Source organism: Anticarsia gemmatalis, chromosome 11 (assembly GCF_050436995.1).
Source record: "Anticarsia gemmatalis isolate Benzon Research Colony breed Stoneville strain chromosome 11, ilAntGemm2 primary, whole genome shotgun sequence".
Taxonomy (NCBI): Eukaryota; Metazoa; Arthropoda; class Insecta; order Lepidoptera; family Erebidae; genus Anticarsia; species Anticarsia gemmatalis.
In genome coordinates this window covers 5,657,993-5,675,420 of record NC_134755.1, presented here as the reverse complement: position 1 = coordinate 5,675,420, position 17,428 = coordinate 5,657,993, and the positions used below count along the sequence as shown (strand labels likewise).

Sequence of the window (17,428 nt, the reverse complement as noted above, 5' to 3'; positions counted from 1 at the left end):
CATTTTGTAATTTTTATCTATTAGTACGCGTGCCCAAGGATTAGTTTCACAGATACATAGTTTATCCCACACTTTATAATAAGTGTGGGATAAACTATACGATTAATAAAATGTCAGCAAATGTATGCCAGAAAACAACTGCCAAAATTCTACCTAATCAGGTAACTGATTCGAAGTAGTGAATACAGGCCTAATTTGCACCTAACTAGTATTTTTAGTCTGTGGTCCGCTTGTAAACCGACCTTTGTCCAACCGCTGCAATGCTATAATCAGAATGTACGTCTACGTATTCTAGCACAAAAAATGTGCGAAGTATCTAAGTGAACGGAAAATCCGCGGTTTCAACATCATCAACGATTCTAATGTTATTATGTATTGCATTTAATAAATTTCTAAGAATAAAACAACAACAACAATAATAATACATAGTTATTGTTGTTTCTAACCGCTTTGATGAACAGGAAATTCAAGGGCGACTCCTTTTTTTTTAGTGGCTTAAATTGGAAAGTGTTCGTTGGAATTGGAATATAAGTTTTCAATTTAAACTTTGTACCTAATGGTCTCGCCCTTGACGTAAGACTGAAAAACAACAGAAAAGTATTTTTTTGAAATTTTATATTTTTTCTGGGGAAGTAATAAGCTGCTTTATTAATTCACATGCGTGACGTAAAACTCGTAATTTTCAAACACTGCTTTGTTTTTACTCAAAGTTAGTTTCCAAATGGATTCAAGTCAAAACGTAGATTACTTCATGTTTATGGAAATAAGGCTGCACCTGTATTCATACTAAATTGATAAATATTACATAGAAATTCCTTTGTATAGGTCACTGAAGATACATTATCACAAAATGTGAAGGTAATTCCCCTATTTTGCAGCAAACAAATTAGCTAACACCTACCATATAATTGGTACGTCACGTCCGTTTAAGCAACATAATTATTTTTTGTATGGCACTTTTTGTATATTGTGTCAGCCTTTTTCAGCCCGGGCGTTACCCTCGTGGGATACTTAAACGGTTTATTTTTTATTTAGCTACTTAACCTCTCGTAAACAAACAGCATAGGACAGCGAGTGATTGAAAAGCGGAACGTGACATAAATAAAAAAGTGTAAAAAAGGTTTTTCGTCAAAAAAAATCCTTTTATGCGAGCGTTCTAATACTCCTTAGCCTTCCTACGAGCGTTTAACTCTTAGCTTTCTCTGAATTTAAACTTTTGCTTCAGATCTATTAGTTTTTTTACGCTTGCCAGTTTTTATATGACTATCTGCACCATATGTTTACAATCGTAAAAAATATCAGTTAGATACTTTTTGCTCTTAAGTCTGATAATGTAGGTATCTAGTTTAAATATTAGACAGTCATTTCAGGAGTTGCTAGGAGGAAAAATTAAATAGAATTGTCATTGTTCCGGGAAGAAGAGATCCTTTAAAACCTTGTAAAGAACTATGTAGCCTTACGCCCGTAACTTCGCCCCGTGGATTTTCCCCCATTTAGAGTGGAATCCAAAAAATATATTTTAGTGCGTCCTCTACATTTTCCGAGGAAGATAACCATAACACTGAATTTCAGATTTTTACGTTCAGTAGTTTCTATGACATAATTGTCTGTCAGTCCGTCATTCGCTCAGTCCCGGACGAGTTTTATACATATGGATTATACTACCCAGGATTTTACCAAAAGCTAACTATGTTTTAATGAGATTTAAGTTCCTTAAATTCAGTATTTAAATCTAGCGTTTATCCAATTTCCGTGTTTAATGATTGATTTACGCGATTAACAGTAGTAATTCGAAATTTTCCAATTAGTACAAAAGTGCTAATTAAAACGCTGCAGTTGTGTGCAAAAATCTTGCCTATTGCTAATTTGTTCGATATGGCTTTTAGGGTAGCATGGTAATGTAACGATCAATCTAAACTCAAGGAAGGAAGATTACTAGGTAAATACGTGTGTTTGTACGCTTTCTTTCATATTTTATCCAGTAATAACTATGTTTTTTTAAGCAACAAATAAAGTGTTAGAACTTTAATAAAAAGGCCATGTCTTATGCTAATTATTTGTTTCATTTATATTATCATAACGTGGTGCAGCCGGGCATAAAGATTAAAGCTTTGTCACGTGCCTAGAAAATTGGTTGCATTCGTAGGCGCTATTGTTGTTTAATTAGGTACCACGACTTGCGGTCATCACGACCCCACTGGGTCTGGGTGATAATTGGGGAAAAAATATTGAAAACAATACAAAGTAATGTATTGTTACTAAGAACATTTCAGATCATTATCACCATAATTTCAGGTTCGAAGATTTTCCATTTTTTTACTGGCTGCAATGCGCTTTACAATATCTACTGGGTACTTAGGACGTCAATAAATCTAACTGATTATACCTAATTTTGTTAAAAAATACCCACCAAGAAAAATTGCCAGAAATCCAGGTATGATAATTCACAAAATCTGATATGACTTCTATTTTATTAAGTTTTTTTACAAAATAATTCGTGAATCGCGGAAGCAAATTTATAAATAGTTTCCACATAAGCACGTTGAATACATCACCTATCGCATTAACAGCTGATAGCCATTGTGAATAGAGTTTTATTTTTCAGTGTTTTCAAAACAATGGCTCGCTCCATGCCGGTCGACGACAAAAACGCGGTAAAAAATATAAAGCTTTATGCTCTTACAACTTGTTTGACAAATAAAAACGCAATTTCGACAAATTATTTAGGCATTATTTTGTCAAATAATTTCAATCGCATTTACTTAAACAATTTCCGTGTTGATGACCGAACGTAAAACATAATAAATAACCTAAAATAAGTAAAAATTTGCGAGGATCGACACTATTACAATAATAGTGTAAAAATCTAGCCATTCATAGCGTTTTGTCAACTGTGACTTGCCAATTGTTATAATGTGTTGAATAAATAAATAAAGTTGTGCAATGTTTATGTTTTAAAATATTTTGTACATTAAAATGCTAATAACATTTATTTTATTTACATAATTCCCATCCATTATTAAACTCTACATTGTCTATACTCTTTAAGTAACGTACACTACTCATTGTCAACTTTACTTTTTAAATTAACACTATGATCTCTATAAATAAAAAAATTGCGCAATTGAATCAACATGTTGAATTCGAGGATATTTATTTTGCACTCGAGTGTGCCGAATAATTACTAAATTCTGCTACCGCGTAATTCGCAATGTACTTAAGGTTTTTTTACGGCATAATGGTGGTAATATACATATAACCATACAAGATAATTACATGTATCTCCTTCGAACGTGTCGCACCGAATCGTGTAAACTTTTTGCAAAACGCATTGAATTTTTTTACTTAAGTTTACTTCCTTGTACCTATAGTAGGTATTCCTCATTGCTGGGGTAATGATGCTTAAGCATGAATTACCACATTCTTTATTTGTATTGTGTTTAATAAATCTTAATTAAAAGGCTTCTTGTCGTAACTGATTTATCGATGTGAATCATAGTGTTATTTTAAAAGATCTTTGTAAATAAACTGAAATCTTTTCGGAAGATTCTCGGATACCCTAAATTTACTAATAGAGTATTTCATTATATTTCATTACTAACACATTGGCAGTGTTTCATTGCTAGAAAATTTCATTTAGCTATTTCATATAAATACCAATGCCACCAAAAACATTCTGTAAAAACCTCAAGTCTCGCCGTAAAAAGTTGTGAGATCTATATAATACCAAGTCGATTAAACTATTTAGTCTCTACTTAAAGAACCTTCTGTCTTAAGTTATTACGTATGTTATTATCATGCCAATTTAAAAAAAAATACCTTTAAAACAAATAGATCGACCTGGCCATCGCATGATTTGATTATTAGTATGTATCACACTACACAGCACGACGAGAAGTTAATGCTCCTGAAATGTTAATGGCGAATTTGTGTTTTCTTGCGATGACCAAGTCGATCTATTTGTTTTAAAGGTATTTTTTTTTAAATTGGCATGATAATAACATACGTAATAACTTAAGACAGAAGGTTCATTAAGTAGAGACTAAATAGTTTAATCGACTTGGTATTATATAGATCTCACAACTTTTTACGGCGAGACTTGAGGTTTTTACAGAATGTTTTTGGTGGCATCTCACTTCTTTTTGTAGAGCGAACATAAGTCCAATTTGTATGGAAAGACGTTTTTTTTCATCATTCAACATATTTTCCTATGGGAATGTTGTTCAGTTTCATGGGTTAAACACCCTATACCCCCTCCCGTTATGCCTCATATAGTAGGTACCTATTTACACCTATCTATTTTATTTTCTACAGTAATAATAATTCATTAACTGCAAATATAACCTTGTAATCTTATACATTTATATGGGATTACAAAGTTATTGTTGCAGTTGGTGTATTTAGAAAACTGGACCGAAATTAGAAAATATTAAATTTTTCCCATGATAAAAACACTAAACCCTATTTGTATTCTAAATTTTAAGCTTCTAAGTCTGCTAGAAGTACCTTAGACTTTTGATGATCGGTGAGTCAGTGAGTCAGTGAATCAGTGAGTGACAAAATTCAAAATTTTAACAAGTTGTCATTCCTAAACTACTGGTTCAAATTGACTGAAATTTTAAATATACCGTGTTTATACAATGACTGATTAGTTGCTGAAAATCCAGGCTTCTTGTTTTATCCACATCGAAATTATAGGGGTGTCAAAAATAGCCCGAATTGCTTCGAGAAAAGGATGTTACGGCCGTGCCGCTTTTTTTTTGCTCGACTTGCGGGGGCACTTCCGTGCCCCCAGATAGGTACATTGCTTATCTTTTAAAATAAGTAATAATATTTTACGATATAGTCCGCAATAAAACGCATATCCTTATTGTTTTATTTTACTTTAAAGCTACGAATTGCGATTTGACTAGTTATGTGTGAAACGAAAGTGCTTGCAGTTCTACAAACAATTAACTAACGAAAAAAACTAAGTAAAGATTGTTAACATACTAAGTACAGATTGTTACTAAAGATTCTTTGGTATATTACGAAATATAACAGCTTACATTACGTTCTCAAACCGGCGTCTATCAACATGTGAGTACTGCAATCAAAAACTACTTTCAGTTCTGCTAAGTAACACCGATATCAACGGAAAAACACTGCCCGATATTCCTAGTAATCGTTAACTTTATTTATAAAACAGTTTTTCTTGAAATTCACATGCGACTTGAAAAACATGGTGTCCAGTTAACCTTGATCATGAACACGGATTCAGTTGCACAAGGTCGTTGGGAACAGATGACACGCTTGAGTTTTTGTTAAGCTCTGTTGTGCAGATACAATAAAAACCTCATGTCATCACATGACATTCAACACCACAATGAGCATCATTTGTGAAGGAAGTTACAAAGATAGATACTGAACAAAATGTATGGTCACAGTCTTGATCGGTGGGGACTTTCGGAATACGGATCCATTTGTCTCGATCACTGATAACGGGTCTTGTCGAGAGGCCAAGGCCGGTATATTTCAGATGAATTCAAGATTTGGTTCCTCAATGTTTTTGCATAATAGACGAGTTATAAAATATCATGGTGCAAAAAAGTCGCGGTAAGAATGCATCTATCACAATCTACGTTCTCGCCTTTACGTCTTCGGATGATGAACGATTTTGACTAATTAGGAACCGTCAACTTTGCTACGTTCAAAATTCCCTCTGTTTAATACACACAAGGACAGAAATAGTAGCAAAATTAAGCTGATAAGGAAGTGTACTGTAAGAGGCACATGTCTACAAGTAGACAGGTGCGCTGGTAATGATGATGTCTTTGTCAACCGACAATCTTAAATGAACTCAGTTGCGTCTCAAAAAATTGACTTACTAATCATTTCGCAAGTTCTAAAGCTGTTCAAATTCAAAAAATGTGTTCAGATGTTGAAATCAATCAGCAATATTCTTTCATTTAGGTAGGTGGTATTATTTCGGATACACCATTACGTTATATTTTATAAGTCTTCAATCTTTATGAAGTCAAATTAAATATTATAAAAATCCTCTTTTGTTTAAACGTCATAGATTAAAAACATTTCTCTTGATATTCCCATAATAATTAAAGAAACGGATTAGCGTGATCTTGCGGTTGGGTATTCCCTTGTACCGAAAACATATGAGTAATTTCATTGTATTGTTAATGATCTTACATCAAAAATGCTACAAAAACATTAACTTTTTGTGTAAAGTCACGTTTTCATCGAGTCCGACTTCCAAATGTTTGAAAATCCGCAAATACATTTTATTATATGTTCACGTTTTGTGTTTAACTGACAACGGAGCGACAAAGTCTGCATTTTGTTTTTATTCAGGTAGTAATGATTTGTGGTGCCGTATTTATGATATGATTCTGCATTTCTGGGTGTAAATCGTTGGCAATGATCAGCGTTTATTCTTTACAGCATTCTAAACCGGAGTGCCGCAAAAATTATTTCCGCATCATAATCAGCTGTAGCAGACCGTTAAATTAAATTGTATTGTGTCACATTAGCCTTACAATCAATGCGAAAACTCCGTGACATATCACTGTGCTGAAACGATAACTTGCCGACTACAATAATATAAATATTTAAAAATACTTAGTACGGATGATAATTTACATTGTATTTTTCTCCGTGACCTCACACAAAAAGGAAGACGCAGAATGATAAAACTATTGTTGTCTAGGTAAAGTTGATTCAGCACAGCAGTTAGAGATGATTACGCTAAGCATCATGAAATGATTACCGCGTCCGGTTGTTCATTTACCAATCAAATGTACAAAAGACCAATGAAAAAATCGTCGTATCCATAAAGAAACGTAAAAACGTAATAAAATTTGATGCCTTTCTAGAAAATTTCAAATAGTGTTCGGATATCGAATGTAACGGTCGTAAAGGTGAAAAATAATTAATGTTTCTGTTTCAGATACGCGTGACGTAGTCATGGCTGTGGATAGCAAAAATGCGGAGAATAACAAAACTGCTGATAAAACTCTTAACGTTAATGGTGGTGACTTAAATGGAACTAATGTAATTAAGAATAGTTTAAGTAAATCTAAAATGGAGAAAGAACAAGATGACAACAAGTTCCCGAAAATCGATGACGAGAGTTGGGAAGGACTAAGTCATTTTCAGAAATTGAAACGTATGATCTCTCTCATCACAGTGGAGCCAATACTGGCGTGCTATGTGATGCCTTCAGTCTTATCTGTGTTAGCGACTCAAAACCTTTACTTAGAGAAAGCATGTCGAGTTAATCTTCAGTTTGACCACCACATATGCGACGCTTTGACACGAAGAGAAACAGCGAATTACACAGCTGAGGAAGAAGCGGTACAAACATTAGTTGCGTCAGTAACTGGTTGGAAGACTGTGCTACAATCATTCTTGCCGTGTGGGATATTGATCTTTCTTGGAGCCTATAGTGATAGAGTTGGACAAAGAAAAGTCTGCATGCTGTTACCAATAATCGGTGAATTTCTTACGAGTATAGGACTTATTGTGAATACGTATTTCTTCTACGAATTACCTGTGGAAGTGGCAGCCGTGACAGAAGCTATATTTCCAGCGTTAACGGGTGGTTGGTTTACAATGTTTATGGGAGTGTTCAGTTATATAGCGGATATCACAACAGAAGAACAGAGGACGTTGAGGATAGGGATAGTGAATCTGTTCCACTCTGTCGGAGTGCCTGTGGGAGCGGCTCTCAGTGGCATATTGGTGCGAAAGATTGGCTTATACGGTGTCTTCTCAGTGAGTGCAACGCTATACATTCTGAGCTTTATTTATGGATTCATCAGAATCAAGGAAGTGAGGAAATCCAATCCATCAGTGGTGAGTATAAATTATTATTTTTATCATTAATTGTAACTTTATTATCATAGTCGTGACAAACTGTTTGTGTTGCTTGTTTATTATTGAACTAATTATTTATTGTGTTGTTCGTCTTTATTTATTTATTAGACACCTTGGTAAGTTTGAATTAATCGGTCCATTGAACGAGACAACGGGCTTAGTGTATTTATTGAAATAATTACTGGATCGATAAGATAGATATTTAACGGTTCAGTTGGTGTTCTAATTATAGCGAGTGACAGGTTAATATGACTAATTTTATTCTCTGATGAAACGTTCGCACTATGTAATGTGACAATTAAGTTATTGACAGCGTTCGTGATCTCATTTATCGTATTGACATGATCCTATAACTAAAATTTACAATGGCTTCTTTATATTACTGAATAAATAATGGTTGTTTTAGCAGTCGTCGAAACAATAATATAAAATAGAGTTGTATATCTATTTGTATTATCGTCAATACATATATAAAAAATCAATAGTCATTAAACAATGTATTGAAAATAATAAATATTGAAATAAGTGATTAAGTCATTTCTTTAATATTATTGAATAGAATTGTTATTATTTGTCAACCTTCTGAAGAAGTGGAGCATTGTTTATCGGGTTTATGATGCCACTTTATCTTAGACAACAGCTGTTACATAAAATCTCGTTTTTTATGAAAAGAACTACCGATATTTCCGTATAATAAAATGAATGATTTTACTGAAAGAATTTCCAAACAAATTATATCTATACCTACATAATCCTTGAGTCCTTGATTCGATAGTTCCGTTTACCCATTAACCAACATAGTAAAGTTCTTTTAAAATAAATATACTACGCTACGTGTTCTATCTGTCAAGATTATTATTTATTTTAAAAGTCATTCAACAATGTATATTTTGGTAACAAAACACAAAACCGGAAAATGGTAAACACTAACAGTATTTTTAGCTAAGTTTTTGCTATGAAACTTGTTTAGTTGGTGATAGACATGCTATCTGGGAAGCTGGCTTTCAGTCATTGGCCTTTGAGGCGAAAAAAGAGATCTGTCTGAAGACTTATTGATCGTTTTTTAACTTAACGAGGCTGACTATCAAAACAAAGTGACCTTTTTAGTAATAATTATAATCTAGCAATGCAACTTCCTACGCGGAAAGATTCTCAGATCATTAATTCATTATAAATATCCGTATTATTTTAGCGTAGCTACGAGATGTTCTTTTGCACTGTTCAAGGCTAAATATACAATCTAATAGTAGTCGTTGTGGCATCAGTCTCCAAGAGTGATTATGTTATTTAGTTACAGCAAAGATCATGGCCGTGCTTCCGCGAAAATTGCCAGAGCTGTAATGACAACTCGAATATTTAGGCTTATTCCTATTCCGAAGCATTATTTAAAACTGCCTTTAGACTCGCTCAATTTTTATTAGAAGTAAGTAATTAAAATTGGTCAATCAAATCAAATCAAGTAAGATGTCTTGATTGTGTTTATACATCCATGTATGAGTAATCATTAATGAACGTATTTCCCGAAAAAGATATTATGAAAAAATTATAATATTGTAATTTTATCATGCCATCTTCAATTCACTTTCAAAATAAGTTCTTATTGTTTCGACCAACAATGTTATTTAGCGTTTACAAATACCGTAAACAACTAACTACGGGTCACTGCCATGCATGCATGTAAAATATTAAAGATAAGTGGAAACAATAAACCTACCTACTTCACCTCCCAAAATAACTTTATCTATACTAATATTATAAAGCTGAAGAGTTTGTCTGTTTGAACGCACTTATCTCAGGAACTATTGGTCCGATTTGAAAAATTCTTTCAGTGTTAGATAGCCCATTTATTGAGGAAGGCTATAGGCTATATCATCACGCTACGACCAATTGGAGTAGAGTATCAGTAAAAAATGTTACAAAAACGGGGAAAATTATGACCCATTCCCTCTTATATGACGCTAGCGAAGTTGCGCGGGTCAGCTAGTCTATTATATTAATCGTAGATCTTACAAAAATCTATTACGAAGGTTCATAAGGATGTTACTCTTTACCACAAACTTACTAAATGAATTTTGATTATTGACATAACTGGGTGACATAGGATACTTTATACTAACAAAAATCTTTCCACGCAGGTGAAGTCGCCGGCAGAATTATTTACTTACTTAATAGATAAAGTAATCATTGAAATTATTCTTGAAAGTATTTAAATTATAAAAAGATTTCCAGAGAGTTGATCACAATACAATTTGATATGCGATGATGTCCCCGGCTGGGTAGGTGAAAGTCTTCAATTAAGATTATCTGTATGTGTTTCACAAACATATTATCGTTGTATACCCATCTTTGTCTGATTATACATATTATCTATATGAGGATTATGCAAAAAAATAGTTATAAATATTTATGCTAATGAATATCAGTAAATGACTATCAATCATAATCAATCATTGTTTTTGTGAGTACAATAAAGTCAATGAACTTACAAAATAGTATTGGTAAGAAAGTGTTCTAAAAAGTATTGAACATATAGACGGTTGTTTATATTAGAAGTTGTTAAAGTGTTTTCATTCTTTCAAAAAGAGAGATACAATCAAACTGACTAGAAATTGATGTATTAATAAACCAAGATTTATCCAATGACGGATGATTTATCAATCTCTTGCGTTTAAAATTTTCCAAAGTGCAAGACACTACAATCATACTTTTTTGTACCAACATGTCATTAATAAAATAATTTCTGCTGATATTATAGATGTGAAACATAGGTACTCTCTCCGTCTCTTCTTCATGGACCACGGAACTGATTTAGATGAAATTTTGTGGACATATAGTTATACACCAGAAAAATGACAAAGGGTAAATTTTATCCCTGCAGGAATGGATAACATACGGGTAATAATCCATCTTACTATAGCCAACGCAAACGGAACCGCAGATAAGAACTATTTTTGACCAGTTCTTTTTTGTTTTAATTGGGTTGCTTAGCAGTCGAAAAAATGCGACTTTTAAAATGTTTTAATTAAATACTGCGTTATAGGCGAAATTAAGCATAGAGACAGGATCGCCACGAAGCTAAACAAAAAAAAACTATTTCTCTACAAAACTGAAATATTTCAGCTTTAAAATCGTGTCAATACTTTTGTGAACTACGATAATTAAATGAAACACTCGTGAGCACTGTCATTGAGGATTTATTACGTAATGAATATCAGTTCGAGTGGCATGAAGTGATTGTAAAACGTATAAGATAACACACGTTCGACATACAGGGCCACGCAAAGGGGGTTAGTGAGCGGAACCTGATACGAGTATGTAACTAGCTTGTAGCTTATGCTACCGACTTTAATAGAGAGAATCATCTGACGGAACAGGGAAAATACGCATCACGTTTTGTGTGTGTTTACGTGCTATATTTTAACGAATAGACTTATCCCCAGTTTCTGAGTACATTTAGCGGTAGTTTATCTTTTCAAAAGCGTTTTTTTATATGAGTTTTAACGCTATTGAATAGGTAAACTACCGCTAAATGTACCTCAGAAAGCGGAGGTTAGAGATGTGTTCGTACAAACAAAACATACTTTTTTGAAAACTCAGCCTGATCGTATTCCCATAATCTTATCTTAATTTTTTAACTTGCCATAAGTTTCTTTAAAGTGCCTATATCTATAACTGTCTCACTGCTTGGCAAAGGGTTTCCTCCCGTATTGAGGAAAGGTTTAAGCTCACCACGGCGGCTAAGTATTTGACTTTTACGATACAAACATAAGTAAAAATATTATACAATACTGAAATAGTTTTGTATAGATAATGTAATTAATTGAACTGTTGAGTATCTAGCATTTCATAGATACCCAAGTACTTAAAGCTCTTGTCAATCACGTAATCGCGCGAATTTCATATAGATTAACACAATAGCTAAATATAAACTTCAGTAGCTCGATTCTCTACTACTATCGACTATCGACAACCGGCTAGCTGTCGAGAAAATTTACATGAAAATCTGTTTAGCGTCTCTACCGGGCTTCGTAAGACCTATTTTGGCAGTACATTATTATTCGCTTAACCTTTGTTCCAAACTTTATTGGAGTCGGCTTCCAGTCTCACCGGATGCAGCTGGATACCAGTGTTTTACATGGAGCGACTGCCTATCTGACCTCCACAACCCAGTTACTTAGGTATTATAACACGATACCCTTCGGTAAGTCTGGTTCTCAGACTTTCAAGCTTCTGACTACTGTTAACGACTATCAAAGATCTTCGAAAATGACAGCCGGGACCCACAATTTAACGTGCCTTCCGAAACACGGAGGAACTCGATATGTATAAGATGGTCACCCATCCACGGAACAACCTCGGCAAGCGTAGCTTAACCTCAGAGATCGATCCGTGCGGCTGTTGTAAACTAAGCCACGAGCTCCTCTATCCTATTTTGGCAGTAGATACATTCTAAATGTCAATCTCTCGATAGTCGACAGTGCCGACTGTAGAGAATTGCGCTATAACAGATTTGAAGTGATAACAATCTAAGGTCATAATTATAGAAATACATGACATCGTTGAACGTTTTATGTACGGTCATGCCCGTGATACAAGTCCGAATAAGAAGACATTACGGCGATTTTATTTAACCAACTTTGGTAAAGTCAAGTGCAAGGATAGATTACCATTTACAGAAACTTACTGATCATGTTTAAGTAAATCAATTAGAAGGTTCTTAATAAGGTATAGTAAATAAAATGAACTTGTAAAGGCAATTTTTACCAGGAAACCTAGTTACTAAAGCTGTTTCACTGTACTTAGTTAAATGAGCGTATTATCACTACATAGTATAAAACAAAGTCGCCCATTTTGTCTGTAGTCCCTTCGTATGCATAAAACTTTAAAACTACGCAACGGATTTTGATGCGGTTTTCACTAATAGAAAGAGTATTTTCTCCGACAGGTTTTTATATATAATTGAAATACATTGAAACTATATTAGCTGAGTTATAGCGATTTATGTCCAAGAAGTCAGAAAAAAAATCTAATTGAAGATTGCATTTGTGCGTGCGCCGCTTATACCGTTGGATACAAGTAAGAACAATGTATAGCAAAAACATTGGTCTTTATTAGTTCTACAAAAAAGTCCGCGATGACATATATCCAGCTTTTTTATTTAAGTCACAAAAACTACTTTTCTGTATTAAAAAAACATTTAATTCGTTGGGTGATGTTTAACTGGTGATATAACCAATAATACATATATCCTTATCAAAATAAGTAAGTTCATCATCACGAGCATTTAATTTAGATTATTTTTGCAGTTTACAGTGTGTTATTTAGACATATAGTTTAGGAGATATCACGATATTAGTATTGCGGCACGGTACGGGCCGGCCGCGGCGGCGGGGGCAGCGTGGCAAGCGATACAAGCTAGCGGGCACGCTAGCCACGTGCGTAAGTCCATCCTGTATGACAAGACGTATGGATGTGAATGAGGCAAGGGAAGTTTGTAAGGATCGTACCAAGTGACGTTCTTAGGTTTCTGCCCACCCTTATGGGAATAAAGTGTGATTTTATGTGAGTTTGTGCGGGTTGGGGACTTAGCATGTCATCAATAAATCAATATAAAGTGTTACACAATATAATATAATAAATTTATATACGTGTTTTTAATAAAATCTATACTAATATTATAAAGCTGAAGAGTTTGTTTGTTTGTTTGTTTGAACGCGCTAATCTCAGGAACTACTGGTCCGATTTGAAAAATTCTTTCAGTATTAGATAGCCCATTTATTGAGGAAGGCTTTAGGCTATATATCATCATGCTACGACCAATAGGAGCAGAGTAACAGTAAAAAGTGTTACAAAACGGGGAAAATTCTGATCCATTCTCTCTTATGTGACGCAAGCGAAGTTGCGCGGGTCAGCTAGTTATATCTATATGTTGAGGATAGATCGATCTTTTACGTTCATTACAATTGGGTAGCGAGCGTTTTTCGTGTATACTTGAAAAAAATGGTTCTCACAAGATATACGCTGGACAAATTTTCTTCAATAGCTTCTAGATTTTTGATCGACAGTGGTAGGAAATCGCCTCTCTCTCAACCTTTTATAAAAATATGCATTTGGATTGTTAACACTAAACATGCTAGAATAAAAAGTCCCTGTTGTCATGTGAACGTTGACGACAGTCGTCACGGGCCGCGAAGCCTGAAAAATGACTAGTTTTTATTCATTACATCGCTCCGTGAAAATTCTAGAAAACTTTAGGATTCAAATGCATTGACGCTATTTTTGCTTTGATTCATTAATTTTTATTGTAGCTTGAATACTATAGACTTAAATTAGATAATGAGTAGGTAATTGTTCATTTTTGATGCTTGCTATCATAACATTCTATGTAGCTAGCTACTTATAGACTATCCAGCTACTAGACTGCTTAATAGAATTTGGCGTAATTTACCTACAGTTTTTCAAATTAATTATAATTTTACAAAGGTCAATCCTGCCAGTACATGAATACAGCAACTAAGGTCGAAGCGCAAAATCTGTCGCCTAAATGTACTTTATCATTTCGCAAATAATTAGCAACGAATGATCCGACCTTGCAAGTTGTCATCTACAAGAGCGTTGATTTGATTACAATTTATAAAATCAAAGTACCAAATTAGATAACCGGATATTAATAATTAATTTCCCAAAGTCATGTGAATTGACCCTTACACTAAGCCTTCCGCAATGTTACGGGAAAAAACGTTAAAACAGTGAACTTTTTCACGAGATAATTGATTTAAAAAATATAAAATTATTGATTTAATGACCGTGAAACAGGCGTATCATAATTATATAACAAACACCAAGTTCAATGACTAAAATAGACTATTCGTGCGTAACAGTACAAAAAGTCCGTCAACTTGACCTAATTAAGTGTCACACTCTGTTGCGAGGAAGGACCTTGACGATCATTTTCTATGAAAAAGCAATCAGTATTGTTCGAGAGTGAAAGTTGTTGTCGAACTATAGCTGAACTTAATTTGATTAAAGACTGTTCGTGTTTTATATTTGTTTGTTCCGCGTAGAAATATGAAGCCTAAATCTTGAGTCTAACTGTGACACGACTGAAATAAACCTGTAATTTAAATTGAAACTGAAAATGTCGTTGAAAGAAATAAAAAGCAAATTTTAGTATCATATACGCATTGATAGTAACCAAATAGTAAATAAATTAAAAAACAACTATTGGTCTACTATTGGTCATTTAAAATTAACAAATACTTAGACAAAAATTTTAGACATAGGTAGGTAGTAAGTACATTTGTTTTTATTTTAAAACAAATATTATTCTTGGCAGGTTGAGTAATCCCTTATCCACTCGCTTTCTCAGAAGGTTAATAGTTTGTAATCCTTTAATGGTTTCTCCAGTACTACAATTGCTTACTAAGAAAAATTGACAAGCGACAATAGCTCATATCGGCGTGTGAGAAGCTTCTTAGAACTCAGCAATTCCTAATTGAATCCTTGATTGGTGGTAGTTCCGTGATAGACCTTAAAGAAAAAAATGGCCAGTTTCTGGATAAGTGCTAGTTGGCTCAAAACGTGGAATTTAAGCTGATATTCTTTAAATTTTATATTAACCGACCCTTGCTGAGAAACCGTGAAAATTATCCTAATTCATATCGTTCATTTACTAATGGGATGTACTCGTAATTTGATATTTCTGAATAAGTAATACATTGAAAGTTACGAATAGTAACTATTTTGATAGTAGTCCCTACTTAAGCCTGGGTACATTTACAAACTTAAAGAAACATTTTTCTTAGCTTAACTTAGCTTAAATATATTTTTTTTTACGAAGTAGCCTAAATTTTCTTTTGTCTCAATTGGTTCAGCTATTTAGCCATGAAAGCGAAGCGAAGAAGACCGCTATTTTCTTATTTCTAATATTAATACAGATAGCATTGAACAGTGTCTGTTTTACACAAGTCATATAATAAGTAAATAGGTACGTACTATTCCTATTACATTGTTGCATAGCTTTCAAGCAGTCTCCAACTTTCACCACAACAGGGTAGGGGAGCCGCCTTGCATGCAAATAGATATCCGTTTTATAACTAGGTATAACTACTACGATTAATAGTCGTGATATCCATTGACGGAAATCATCTGACTGATATATTTTTGGATAATTGTCACAGTATTTAAAAATGATGGAAATATAAAGCAAAGACTATACTTATCGTTGCTATTAGGTCTAAACTAAGCACTTAATCGACTTGAATTGTAAACAAGATATGTTTGTTTAGATGACGCGTGACTTCAAAATTATTCTGACGACACTACTCTATGCTAAACTTTTGATATATTTTTTCTGTTTTAATTTATTTCCAAACAAAACTTATGATTGAAGATAATAATCCCAACACTTGCTGTGAACGAAAGGCCGACGTTCGCTCCACAGGCTTTTCTAATAATTATTCTTTTGACTGCTTTGTTCTAGATTGACCGTATACCGGTAACTAAAACGAAAGATAGGTACTTATGTACTCATGTGTGTACGTACTTCGAACATAATATACAGCTAACTCTATCTCAAGATTCGTTAATTATCTAATTCAATGTTGGGCTTATAGTAATTATGGTTTTACACTACTTAATTTCTGAAATGGTTGGGTAATAGACACACCTGCATAATTAGGGCCAAAGCCTTTCAAGTTTGAAGGCCTAAAAGATTAAATTATTGTAGACTGTAAAACAATAATTAAGTAAGTTTCTTAGATAGAGAAGTTAATTATGACCTACCAAACTATTGCAGTTTGTTGAATTGTATAATATAAGCCACATAAAATTAATAAATAGGCTTTGTCGATTCTTGCTGTAACACAAAAAAATGACCACATGATTTTTCCTGGAGTTAAAAGTGACAGGAGTATGTTACAGGAGACAAGCTTTTCCTAACCTAGGCACAAACCTAGCATTTGAATTTTCACGTAATTTGTAAGCAGAAATATAGGCATTTTTATAGAAATAAACTTTGAAATATTCTTACAGAAACCAGCAGCGAACTGTTGTGAATGGCTGCGGACTTTCTTTGACACTCGATATGTCAAAGAGACGCTTATGGTGGCCTTCAAGCGAGGGCCGAACAATCGAAGACTGAGGGTCATCATGCTTGTGGTGGTCATGTGTGTTATTATTGGACCTATTTATGGTGAGCTTTATCTATTTATCTATTTTATACTGTTGCGATGCCAAATTTTAAAAGCAATTAGTGAAACGTAAGTTGTAGGTCTTGAGTCCACTACGCTAGCCAAGTGCGGGTTGGGAGGAGACCCTTACACAGCAGCGGGACAGTAACGGGTTAAAAAAAGGTATAGGTAAACTACGGTTATTAAACCAAGAGCCCACTAGTTTTTCGCCAAGAAGAGGCAATAACGCAGAAAATAGTCAAAAATCCAAGTCTAGAGTAACAAATATTTCCCGAGTCAATGTCTAAAAGTGCTAGAAAAACTGACGTCTGAAATACAATGTAGGTATCGAGAAGTTTAGTGTCACACCATACAGAGAATAATAG

The 17,428-nt window shown here is 33.9% G+C and overlaps 1 protein-coding gene across 2 annotated transcripts in view; it reads left to right on the top strand.

Annotated features, from left to right (window-relative positions):
• Nucleotides 1-17,428, top strand: part of LOC142976827 (lysosomal proton-coupled steroid conjugate and bile acid symporter SLC46A3-like) — a 31,419-nt gene that overhangs the window by 9,292 nt on the left and 4,699 nt on the right. Inside the window, exons 1-3 of one of the 2 annotated variants that reach the window (XM_076120399.1) lie at nt 4,901-5,079; nt 6,944-7,851; nt 16,906-17,065. In XM_076120399.1, coding sequence (XP_075976514.1) covers nt 6,961-7,851; nt 16,906-17,065 — 1,051 coding nt within the window. In that variant the 5' untranslated portion in view covers nt 4,901-5,079; nt 6,944-6,960. Of the gene's footprint in view, nt 1-4,900; nt 5,080-6,943; nt 7,852-16,905; nt 17,066-17,428 lie in introns of those variants that run through there. The other variant, XM_076120398.1, reaches the window with a different exon arrangement.